Here is a 12,893-nt window from a genome sequence, read left to right as displayed (position 1 = left end):
ACTAGAGAGAATGGCTAAAAATAAGAAGATGGGAAACAAAAAATGTTGGCAAGGATGTGGAGAAAGAGGAATTCTCTTGCACTGTTGGTGGTAATGCAAACTGGTGCAGCCACTCTGGAAAACAGAGTGGAGGTTCCTCAAGAAGTCTAAAACAGATCTATCCTACCACCCAGCAGCTGTACTACTGGATATTTACCCCAAAGATACAGATGTAGTGAAATGACAGGACACTTACACCCCAATGTTCATAGCAGCAGTGTCCACAATAGCCTAACTGTGGAAGAAGCCGCAATGTCCTTCAACAGATGACTGGATAAAGAAATGTGGTACAATGGAATATTACTTAGCTAGACATCAGAAAGGATGAATACCTACCATTTACATCAACATGGATGGAACTGGAGGGTATTATGCTGAGTGAAATAAGTCAGTTGGAGAAAAACAGTTATAATATGGTTTCATTCATATGTAGATTATAAGAAATAGTGAAAAGGACTGCAAGGGAAAGTGGGTAATTGAGTGGCAAAAAATTAGAGAGGAGGACAATCCATGAGAGACTCCTAACTTTGGGAAACAAAGGGTTGCAGAAGGGAAAATGGGTGGGGGGATAGGGTAACTGGGTGACGAGCATTAAGGAGGGCACAAGATGAGATGAGCATTAGGTGTTATACTATATGCTAGTAAATTGAATTTAAATACTTTTTTTTTTTTTTAAAGGAGGGCACTTGCTGTAATGAACACTGGGTGTTATATGCAACTGATGAATCACTAGATTCTACCTCTGAAGCTAGTAATATGTTATATGTTAACTAACTTGAATTTAAATAAAATAAAATAAAAGAATCATAACTACATTTCAAAAGTACAAAAAATTGTGTATGAGTTAACCAGTAACTTTAGTAAACCACAGATATTTTGAAAAAATAAGACAAATTAGCTAGTTATCAAGCCAGAAAAGAGTATTTATCAAAAACAGAAATAGAAGAGATAAGTACACTACTTGTAGTAATCAACAGCTGAAATATTAAAATACATATTCTGGAAAAAAACAGTTTTAAGATGTGTTAAGCAACACTTGGGTCAAGTTAAAAGCAAATAAAAAATATCAGAATATCTGTAAAAAATAAAGAATGAAATTGGATATGGCTAAATCAAATTTATCCGTAAAAGAGTAACCACAAATTTTAAATATAAAAACAGAACCACAATACCAGCAAAACAAGACAAAAGTATCTCAAAGGGAAACAGATTAACATACACATTAAGTTTTTATTACTACTTTACTTATTCACTTAAATTTGTTTTATTTAATAAATTTGCATTGGAGGAGGTTCAAAAAAAAAAAGAAAAAGAATAAAGGTCTTTTAGAATCACTCATTTAATTCTCATTTCTAGTGCTTTTTGTTCCTTTATGGAGATCCAGATTTCCATCTGCTATCATTTTTCTTTTACCTGAAGGATTTTCTTTGACTTTTTTGGTGGTGGAGGTTTCCTGGTGGCTGAATCTTTCTGGTTTTGTTTACCTTTATTTTTCATGAATACTTGTACTTTGTTCAGAATTCAAGTTGGCCCTTTTTTCCCCCCTGAGTTATTTAAAGATGTTCCACTGTCTTGATTTGAATGGTTTCTAGTGAAAGCAGACTACTATCCTTGTCTTTGTTTCTCTGCACATAATGGGTCTCCTTCAGGGGCACCTGGGTGCTGAGTCAGTTAAGTGTCTGCCTTCAGCTCAGGTCATGATCCCAGAGTTCTGAGATCAAGTCCCATGTCAGGCTTCCTGCTCAGTGGGGCATCTACTTCTCCCTTTCCCTCTGCCCTTATCCCCGTGCTTGTGTGCGCTCTCTCTCTCTCTCTCTAACAAAAAAATAAAATCTTTTAGAAAAATGTGTCTTTTTATCCTCTGGCTGTTTTAAAGCTGTTCTGTTTCTCACTGTTTTTTTTTTTTTTTTTTTTTTTTTCTCACTGGTTTTGAGCAATGTGATTACACTATACCTTGTTATCCTTTTCTTTGTGAGTTTATGCTTGAGGTTTGTTGTGATTCTTACATCTGTGGATATACAGTTCTCGTAAAATTCCAAAAATTTTGGCCATCACTTCTTCAGAAATGTTCAGTCCTACCCTCTCCTCTTCAGGGACCCCAATTGTATGTCTATTAGGCCACTTGAAGTTGACCACAGCTCCTGTCCAAACTGATGGCACTGTTCATTTTCTTTCAGTCACTTACCTCTGTTTGTCTCATTTTGGATAGTTTCTCTTGTAGTATGTGTGCTAATTTTCTTTTCTCTTTTTGAAAAAGAATAACACTTATTTGTTTGTCCTCCTAGTCACAGTTCTGTGGGTTAGACATCCAGGTGTGGCTTAAGTGGGTTCTCTGTTCAGAGTATCACAAGGCTGAAATCATCATGTCAGCTGAGCTAAGTTCTTGACTGGAGGCTCTGGAGAAAAAATCCACTTCCAAATGCATTTGGGTTATTGGTAGAACCAGTTCATTGTATTGTAGGACTGAAGTGTCTGTTTACTTGCTGGCTGTCGCTTAGGGACTACTTTCAGCCCCTAGGGCCCTTGACAGCCACTATTCTACTTTCTGTTTTATGGATATGTTTATTCTGGACATTTCATATACATGGTATCATATGATATGTAGCCTTTTATATTGGTTTCTTTGACTTTGCATAATGTTTTTGAGGTTCGTTCATGTCAAAGTATGAATCAATATTGTATTCCTGGTTTGGGCTAAATAATATTCCATTATATAGATATATCACATTTGGTTTACATTCATCAACTGATGACATTTAGGTTGTATCCAGTTTTGGGCTCCTATGAGTAATGCTGCTTTGAACATTCATGTTACAGTCTTTCCTTAGGTCATGCCTAAATCTAATCTTAATCCCATTCTGTGTATTTTCCATTTTAGACATTTGATTTTTCAATCTCTAGAATTTTCATACAGGCTTTTTAAAAATAATCTGTTTTGTTTCTATTTGACATATTTAATTGTTCCACTACCTTCTTGAACATATGGAATATAGTTACAAATAACTGTTAGTCATCTGTGTCATTTCTTGTGGGCTTCAATTGATTTCATCTCTCCATCTTATGGGTTATATATCCCTGTTTATTTGTGTGCCTGAGAAATTTTTAGATGCCAGACACTCTAAATTTTTCCTTGTTGGCTAGTGGATTTTTTTATTCTTGTGAATATTCTTATATTCTTAAGCTTTGTTCTTTTTTTTTTATCTATCTATGATAGTCACAGAGAGAGAGAGAGAGAGAGAGAGAGGCAGAGACACAGGCAAAGGGAGAAGCAGGCTCCATGCACCGGGAGCCCGACGTGGGATTCGATCCCAGGTCTCCAGGATTGTGCCCTGGGCCAAAAGCAGGTGCCAAACCGCTGCGCCACCCAGGGATCCCTTAAGCTTTGTTCTTAAATAAAACTATGTTACTTGGAAAGAGTTTGGTTATTTTGGGTTTCAACTGTCAACTTTGTTAGGCAGGTCACAACTAGTGATCAGTCCAGAGCTAATTTTACCATACTACCAAGTCAAGATCCTACTGGATATTCTACCCATTGCCCCATGAATTATGAGGTTTTACACTCTGGCTGATGGGAACAGGAACACATTCTGAATCTCTGTGAGCTCTCAGGAATTACTCCCTGTGGCCCTTTGTGGAATTCCTTCCCTGGCCTTGGATACTCTCCTCCCAGACATGCACCTGGCCCAAAACCTTGAGGGGACCCTCCCTGCACATGTCCAGAGTGCTCTTTCTGTGGAGTGACATTCTCCCTGTTAATCTGAGCCCTGAGCTCCCTGAGCCCTCAGTTCCCTTTTCTCAACTTGGGGAAAACACAGATCTCAGCTGAGTTCACCAACTCATGCCATGGCCTGAAAGGTCACTCCAGGAAGCTGGCTTACCCTTACTTGGCAGCTTAGGGATCCCTGTGCTTCATTGCCTAATGTTGCTATCATGAAAACCATTATCTTATATATTTTGACTGAGTATTTTGGGTTTGTTTCAGATCAGAAGGTAAGTCTGATAATTCTCACTCCATCTTGGCTAAAAGTAGTTACATTTTTTAACATAAAAATTTAGGGCAGCCTGGGTCGCTCAGCAGTTTAGCACCGCCTTCAGTCCAGGGCATGATCCTGGAGACCCTGGATCAAGTCTCACGTCAGGCGCCCTGCATGGAGCCTACTTCTCCCTCTGCCTGTGTCTCTGCCTCTGTGTGTGTGTGTGTGTGTGTGTGTCTCATGAATAAATAAATAAAATCTTTAAAAAAAATTTTTTTTTAATTTAGCAATTGCTATAATACTATTAAACCATGATTTTTCAACCCTGGAGGAAAGTTCAGATTTACCCTGATACCTATTACTTCTTATAAATAATAATAAATTTCCTGAAGATGAGAATATTTTTATGTTAATCTTTATTTTTCCTAGAGAATGGATTATAGTAACAAACTTTTAATAGTTGGCTTTGGAAAACCCTGATTATAACTTCCTGGGGCTTTTTTGTTCATTTATAAATCAATAAAGAAGAGACAAGAATCTACTCCTTTGGAATGGGAAATGTAAAGCTCTCCCTTTTAGAGAGTAGATTGGTACCCAGTTTATTTAATTCCTGCCCTCATGCATGCTCAGGACTGGCTAGAAGGAAATTTCCTACCCTCATACAATTTTCTGTTCACCTTCCCCACCACTAGCCTACCTCAGACAAACAAGTACCAGGACTAAATAGGGAAATAGTGTCATACTCAGCAAAATTTTCTGGAATAAATTTAGATCCATTTAAGAGAAATAAAACCTGGGGCCCCTGGGTAGCTTAGTGAGTTAAACATCTGCCTTTGGCTCAGGTTATGGTCCCAGGGCCCTGCGATCAAGCCCCACACTGGGATCCCTACTCAGTAGGGAGTCTCCCTTTTCCCCTCCCCTCTACTTGTGATATCTCACTCTCTCAAATAAATTAATAAAATCTTTTAAAATTTTTTAAAAAGAAAAATCCTATATAAGACCATGAAGAATTGGGCACATGTGCTACCCAGAGGGTCCTGCTGGTGCCAGTCTGCAAGAATCAGATTTCCTTTCTGCTAGGATGTTGGCCAAACTCATGAAGTGCTTCTCCTTAAGCCAGAAGGCTATCTAAGTTATGTCCTATCATTCTTATTTACAAAGGTAAGGTCATGGGCCTTCTCAGATCTTGTAAATACACAGATTCCAATGCTTCCTTGTTTATTTATCATGTCAGTTAAGCTTCCAGCTTTAAAATTAAACCAAGCTTTTCCATCCATTAGAATCCTCTAGATAGTGAGCCTGTGGCTGCAGATGAATTTTTAATATTCTCTTTCCATTTTCAAGGGCTGTGTTCTCCCCAGTGCTCTGCCTTTGCACGCAAACAGCTTGTATTCACCTTTGTGAGAATATAAGGTTACTGGCTTTTTCTTCTGAGCTGCCAGTTGTCACCAGTATCACCACAGATTCTATCTGCCCCTCATCAGAGTTATCCAGTCAATAGGATGGCTGAAGAGAAGTTGTGATTGGAGAGAGATTGAGATAATGGGAGGATGTTCTAAACTTAATGTATGCCCCGAACCTGTGAGATCTGTCAGAGATGCTGTAGAGTGGGCCAGCAGTGTGCTGAAGTCAGAACTCAGGGCAAGGAATTAGAAATGTGAGATCCAGACCTGGCTGGGCCTCCACTGACCATCGATTGCTTCAGATCAAAGATGAGGCCTCATTCCTGTGCACTCCCCACTGCAGCTTGTGCAGACCATTCACAGAGTAGGTGCTCAATAAAAGCTGTCAAATATATTGGTTCCCCACAAAACATGACAGGAAGTGTATATATTAAATCAGATCTTGTCTGTAGGTCATGGTAAGACACTGGTCTAGGTGTTTCTGTTCATATATTTCAGATTGAAGAGTCGCTGTGGGGATAACCCTAATTAACAGTTGGGAAGTTTACAAGGATCAGTCAATAAAAAACTGGTTGTCAGGGAAATTCTCATTTTCATTTTGTTCAAAGACTCCAAAACCATCAATAAGCCTAATTCAAAAAGTTTTTATCCATTAAATCAGCTTCCTAGTGCACCTGAATGGAAATCAGGAGGCAATTGTAGGAGACCAATTTTTTGGAAAGAGACCAAACACGTCTAAGTAAGCTCTGTCTGCCTGTGGACAGAGGTCAGTGGCATGCATGCCTCGACCACCCCAGAAGTAATACAAATACTGCAAGGAATAGGAAGGAGATGATAACAGAACCTTCCAGCACTTGAAAGTATCCTCAGGTGACATGGCATGCCTCTCACTTAAAACATCTCTCTGGCTCTTCCAAAGAAACATGGGTGTAGGTCAGAAGTGAGTCACTGTCAGCACATTTCATCTCACATGCCAGCCATGTGTTCTCTGAGCTTCATGTGATCACTGCCCTCTGCCACTTTTCTACCCTGTTCCCTTACTTCCTAAGCTGATTGGCATTTTGCTGGCTTTTAGGAGAAGACAGTAGAAACAAACAAAATTCTCCTTAATTTTCAGTGAAACAGGTGAAGCTGGCTGTATGTCAGTCATTTTTTTTTTTTCAACATAAGGTCTCTGTCTCCAAGATGGTAGATGAGCTTGTGTAGCTATACCATCCTGGGAATGGTGTGACATGTGGGTGGACAGGAAAGTAAGTGACAGAACAGTACTTCAGCAAGTTAAGTATAGAAGTACTTCACACAAATTGACAGCACAAGAAAGAATACTGGTTTTAGTGAGGGCCAAAAATATGCTGCTGACTTTAGGTAAAGTGATTATTGGTCACAGGCAGAGTCCTAGATAATATATTTAGAAAATGGCAGGACCTTTTCCAGCTAAAGCAACAGGCAGCTCCACAGCCCACCTTGTGTCTCTGCATTTCCTTCCAATGAGCCTTAGCCCTGGGGCCTGACTCTTAGTCTGTGTTATGACAGTGGTTGGATGCCAAATGTGCAGCTGCCCAGGAGTCCCTAACAAAGATTGGTTTCATAAGTTAGTTTGATGTCAGAAAGCCACAGATCTTACATTTGGTGTGTTGATACCAAAAGCTGATGTTCTCAGGGGAACCTCTCTCTTGGCTCAGAACATCAGTTTGGTGGCCCCATGAGTAGAATGTAGACAGAGTGTACTGGTGTTCAGTAGAACACTGGAATTTTGAGTGTGTGAATTAAAACTATATCATAATGTTGGTATCAGAGTGAACACCAAGAATAGGATTTCACCAAATCCTTATTTTATGTTGTCCATTTACCACTGAGTATCACTGCTGATATAATAATAATGATAATGATGAAAATAATTTTAATAATAGGGGAAAAATCTGACAGCCCAAAATACACAATAACATGAGTACTTATAGTATGCACAAATACAAATTCAGAAATGATTCTGTATGCCATAGATTGCAATTAGTTATAATTCACTGAGCTAGAAGTATCTTTTATTATTTCCTTTAGATTTCTAAAAGAACTGCCTTCTAATATATATATTATACAGAAGTGCCTTCTAGTATCTATCCTTCTAGTATCTATCAATCTATCTATATATATATGTATATGTATATATAAATAAATATATATAGATAGAGAGAGGGAGAGAGAGACAGAGAGACAGACAGAGAGAGAGAGAGAGACAGAGAGAGAGGTGTAGGGCACTTGGTACCTCAAAACATTAATTAAAACACTAGGGTGGTTTTCTTTATCTTTTTTTTTTTTTTATGATAGTCACACAGAGAGAGAGAGAAAGAGAGGCAGAGACATAGGCAGAGGGAGAAGCAGGCTCCATGCACCGGGAGCCCGACGTGGGATTCGATTCCGGGTCTCCAGGATCGTGTCCTGGGCCAAAGGCAGGCGCTAAACTGCTGCGCCACCCAGGGATCCCTCTTTATCTTTTTTTTAAAGATTTTATTTATTTATTCATGAGAGCCACAGAGAGAGAGGCAGAGACATAGGCAGAGGGAGAAGCAGGCTGCAGGGAGCCTGATGCGGACTTGATCCCAGGACACCAGGATCACAACCGGAACTGAAGGCAGATGGTCAACCACTCAGCCACCCAGGCGCCTCCACTGGAGTGTTTTATAAAATCTCCAGCCACACCAATAAAATGGAAAACAGTAATCATGAAAAAAAATCTACCTTAGGTCTTAGGCTGTGTCTTAGAGTTTAATGCAGGCAGCAGTAAAATCTCTCACATTTTGTTGATAATTATTTATCTTTTGTTATCAGTATTGAGAATATTGTGATTGAGTATGTATTAAAATTAATTTGCTTATGACATGCAAGTGAATTTTCTGGATTATTATGTATTCTACTGTCAAAGACCGTTTTAAAGAAGCATTAATTTCACATTCTCCTACTTCATTAAGCCATAATAGTTTGATATGTCATATGTGAGGTTGCTTTTTGCAATCTCTGATGATTTCTTAAGAAGGAGATTTAATTAAAATTAACACGGTTACCACTAAATTAACAATCAGAAGTATTTAGATCAGTTAACCATCTCTTCCCCTTAAAAGTTGAGGCCACTTGTTTAGTAGAATAAGCCTGTTACCCTGCTATGTCTCAGTGTATTGGGTACTAAAGAGACCATTTTATGATTTGTTTTCTGTGTTACTCCCTGGTATTTTGGAGAGGGTAGGGGAGACAAAAGAATTTCTAAAATATTAAAGTTTATTTATGATTGTGTGCACAGTGTCCATGTCATGTTCTCTACTTGAGCAAAGGAGAGAATGTTCTTGGGGAATAGAGGTCCACTGTCCACCACTGAGGTTTTCTGTGGGTGCCAGGGTGCTCTGAGCCTCACACTGGAAGCACAGGGGTTCTGAAGAAGACTCTCACTCACCCCTGGGTCTTTGACAGTGATGCACTGCTTATCTGTGAGCTCTTCCTGGCTGCCTTGCCTTTATTCACCGCCCGCCTCCCCAAGCTTCAACCTAGTCATCATTCTTAAAGCCTCCCCACCCTGTCCGCAGCCTTAGGCGGAGTTTCTGGTTCCTTCCACTGTGGCCTCCCCACACCTACCATTTGCCTAGCAGGAGCCAGACCTCAGAGAGCTTGTGGGCTGTGGGATGGGATGAGTACTTTGTTTTTACTGCAGTGGAGGACAACTGCATGGATGGATAGGTCCACGCAGGTTAGGAGCTGTTTTATATTCATAAAGATCATTCCAGCTGCTGTGCAGTGAAAGAGAAGAAGCAGGGCTTCCCATTAGAAGGTGGAGGTTATAGTGGCTTGGATTGGATCTTTAGCTCTGGAGGTGATATGAGTGGTCACACAGAGGGACAGTTTTGGAGAACACTGATGCTGTAGGAATTTCAAAGCCAGAAATCCAGGGCACCTGGGTGGCTCAGTTGGTTAAGTGTCTGCCATCAGCTCAGGTCATGATCTCAGAGTCCTGGGATCGAGTCTCACATCTGGCTCCCTGCTCAGTGGGGAGTTTGCTTCTCCCTCTGTCTCTGCCTCCCTCTCTTTCTCTCTCTCATGAATAAATAAATAAAACCTTTAAAAATAAATAAAGCCAGAAATCCCTGGAGCAGAGGTCATGAGAGGTGTGACCTGACCCTGACATTGAAGAGAGGGTCTGTAGAGCAACCCTAGTAAGGGAAGGAAGGGGCATCTGGACATTACTCCTGGATGCCCAGTTAAAAGGTTGCGAGGTTATAACTCTAACTTCAACCTGGATAGACTTATTTATTGCCCATTAAACATTTTCACAGAGTAATCCCCTTGAAGGAAAAAAAAAAAAAAAAAAACAGAAAAAAGCAAAAAACGTGCATCAAGTTCTCTAAGTAGACCTAGAAGAATTTCAGGGAGAGATGCCTGGGTGGCTCAGTGGTTGAGCATCTGCCTTCAGCTCAGGTTGTGATCCCAGGGTCCTGGGATTGAGTTCTGCATCAGGCTTCTCACAAGGAGCCTGCTTCTCCCTCTGCCTATGTCTCTGCATCTCTCTGTGTGTGTCTCATGAATAAGTAAATCTTGAAAAGAAAAAAGAAAAGAAAAGAAAAGAAAAGAAAAGAAAAGAAAAGAAAAGAAAAAAAAGAAAAAAGAAATGCAGGGAGCTGGAAGGAACATGGCAATTTTGTGTGTTCTTCTTTTGCTAAGCATGAAACTCTGCACTGAGAAACTGAGAACCATATACACAGAGCACACATCAAGTCCCTGTCTGGTTTTCCTTTTTAATACCTAAGATGACAAACCATGAGCCATGTCTTCTTGGCCCCTGGCTCTTAATGAAATCTTTCTATCGCCAAAGAGCTGCTGTCACCTTTGTGGTGAATGTTCATGAATGACTGTTGATTCTCTTACAGGATACCCCAAACAGAGGACTGCAACTCCCCGAAATGGATTTTCACCCAAGCCTGACCTGCAGGCCCGAGAAGCAGAACGGCAGCTGGTCCAGCGGCTGAAGGAGAGGTGCCAGCAGCAGGCCAGGCAGCTGGGCCTCATGCAGGGAGAGCTGCGGAGGGCCCTATGCGGCTTCCAAGCTCTCGCCGTGTCCACTCAGTATTTCTCCAGAAAGGTGAGGCCACGTTTGGTGACTACCAAGGGGCTTTTGGCTGCAGAAGAGGGTGGTGATGATGATAGGGGTGTGTGTGTGTATGTGTGTGTGTGTGAGTGTGTGTGTGTGTGTGTGTGTGTGTGTGTGTGTGTGTGTATCTTAGGCTGAGTTTGAGGTTAGAGATTGATTTGATTTTCAGAAGGTCCTGCAAAGTCTCCAGCAGCAGCAGCATTTAATGTGCTGGGAGTTTATACTTACATGTGAGAAAAATTAGTCTGGGAAGAATGATTTAGTACCCTTGATTTCAAAAGGGAAAGTTGTGTGAAAAAGAAAAGAAGAAAATATAAATGAACGTTTGGCAGGAGAGATCTCAGAAGAGAATGGAACGTGAGATTGTTTGCATTTTAGGGATTAATGGCCAAATTCTAAAATTTCTACACATTTCAAATGAAAGGAAGGTGGAGTCACAGTGCTGTGACACTTTGGCTGTTGGTGGGAAATTGAATGTGCCCGGTCTGGGGGCACCATGCCCAAGGAGTTGGGGCCACGCTCACAGTGTTCACAGAGCAGCGTGGGGTGGATGGCATCCTCTCTGCTCCCTTGATTTCTCTGAAAATGCAAAAAGAGGTGGTTTCATCTTAGCAAACAAGTTGTCTGGAGGCTCCTGGAGCCATCCAGACATGAAGTCTGGTATTAGCGGTGATGTAGCTAAGTTTCCCCATCTCTTGATGTGGAACAGAGGTTCATGGGAGCCTGGTGTCTGATTGAATGCATTTGTGTTTCAGCAAGAAGTAGCCAAAGCATGTTTGTGGGGGGAAATGAACATTTACCTTTGAGGTTTAAACATTACGAATCAGCATGTTAAAAACTCATAGGGCATTTTGAGTTTCATATATGGACCTTCTGGCAACTATAAATGGGAAGAAGTAAAGATATGTTTTTATGTAAGAAAACAAACTAACTCATTTAAAGAAGAAAAGCAGAAGAATGTTAAATAGCACCATGTCCCTGGTTTTGTTTTATCACCTGAACATGAAAGCATGGAGGACTCTGGCTTTATATGACATCCTCCAGCCTCTCCCCTGCCCCCAGTACAGAGGCTGGTGTAATTTGTTGGTGTAATGAAAGACCAGAAGAATGGATTTCAGTTTCATCAATAGTTTTAGCCTCTTTCCCAACCAAAATATTAACAATGAATACCAACTTGAATTGTATACCTTCTTTTCTGGTCTAATACCATGGTTATCAACCTTGAACAGCTGAAGTAGCTCTACACCCACTCCTATAAGAATGAAAATCATACACATTTTTGAGGTGTCAAAGAGGCCTGACTTGCTGTGGTAAATATTGAGCAATTTTCTTTTCTTTTTTTTAAGATTTTATTTATTCATGGGAGACAAAGAAAGAGGCCGAGACATAGGCAGAGGGAGAAGCAGGGTTCCTCCTGGGAGCCTGATATGAAACTTGATCCCAGGACCCTGGGATCACGACCTGAGCCAAAAGCAGATGCTCAACCACTGAGCCCACCCAGGTGCTCCCAAGCAGTTTTCTTTTTTTAAAATCTTTTTTTTTTTTAATTTATTTATGATAGTCACAGAGAGAGAGAGAGAGAGGCAGAGACACTGGCAGAGGGAGAAGCAGGCTCCATGCACCGAGAGCCCGACATGGGATTCGATCCCGGGTCTCCAGAATCGCGCCCTGGGCCAAAGGCAGGCGCCAAACCACTGCGCCACCCAGGGATCCCCCAAACAGTTTTCTTATAAGAGAAAGGTTTTTGTCCTTTGGCCTGATATGATTTTTTCACTATCAAGTTTTTAATAAAGAGGAAAACAAGGTTGTTCATTGAGGTTCAATGATGGCATTTATGTTGTTACTCTGCCCTTCTGGAGTTACCCTTCCCACGGATCATCCAGTGTCTTAACAAATCCTTTTTTAAAATTTTAATTTCACTACAGTTAACATACCGTGTTACATAAATTTCAGGTGTACAGTATAGTGATTCAGCTATTCTATGCATCACTTGGTGCTCATCATGTAACAAATCCTTGATAAAAGTTTCTATGCATAGACGTACCAACAGACATTGACATAACATATTGGCAATATGTGCTGTTTCCAAGCTGGAACTCTTGGACTCCGTTTATGACATGATGGCAGAGAAGGGAGTTCCTGTGCCAAAGTTAAGGGTTGGTTCCCCATAGTTATATATTTCTATGCCCCCCAAATATTCCTCTTTGGAGCATGGACCAAGAGTTTTATTTCTCTGCAGCATGCACCTAGCTCTTAAATCAGAGACCAAAAAGGTCTAGCAGGTGATTTGTAGGCATCGCCTTCAGACCTCCCTACTACTTGAGTTGAACTCAGCATGACATTTTAGCAAGA

General features: G+C 40.7%; 1 protein-coding gene across 8 annotated transcripts in view; it reads left to right on the top strand.

Annotated features, from left to right (window-relative positions):
• The window catches only part of MTUS2 (microtubule associated scaffold protein 2), a 589,535-nt gene that overhangs the window by 438,640 nt on the left and 138,002 nt on the right, over positions 1-12,893 (top strand). For all 8 annotated transcript variants that reach the window (XM_038573372.1, XM_038573369.1, XM_038573370.1 and 5 more), the window contains one exon: positions 10,321-10,532. In XM_038573372.1, the coding sequence (XP_038429300.1) occupies positions 10,321-10,532 (212 nt within the window). The remainder of the gene's footprint in view (positions 1-10,320; positions 10,533-12,893) is intronic.

The sequence above is a fragment of the Canis lupus genome, chromosome 25 (genome assembly GCF_011100685.1).
Source record: "Canis lupus familiaris isolate Mischka breed German Shepherd chromosome 25, alternate assembly UU_Cfam_GSD_1.0, whole genome shotgun sequence".
Lineage (NCBI taxonomy): Eukaryota > Metazoa > Chordata > Mammalia > Carnivora > Canidae > Canis > Canis lupus.
This window is presented reverse-complemented; position numbering and strand designations above follow the sequence as displayed.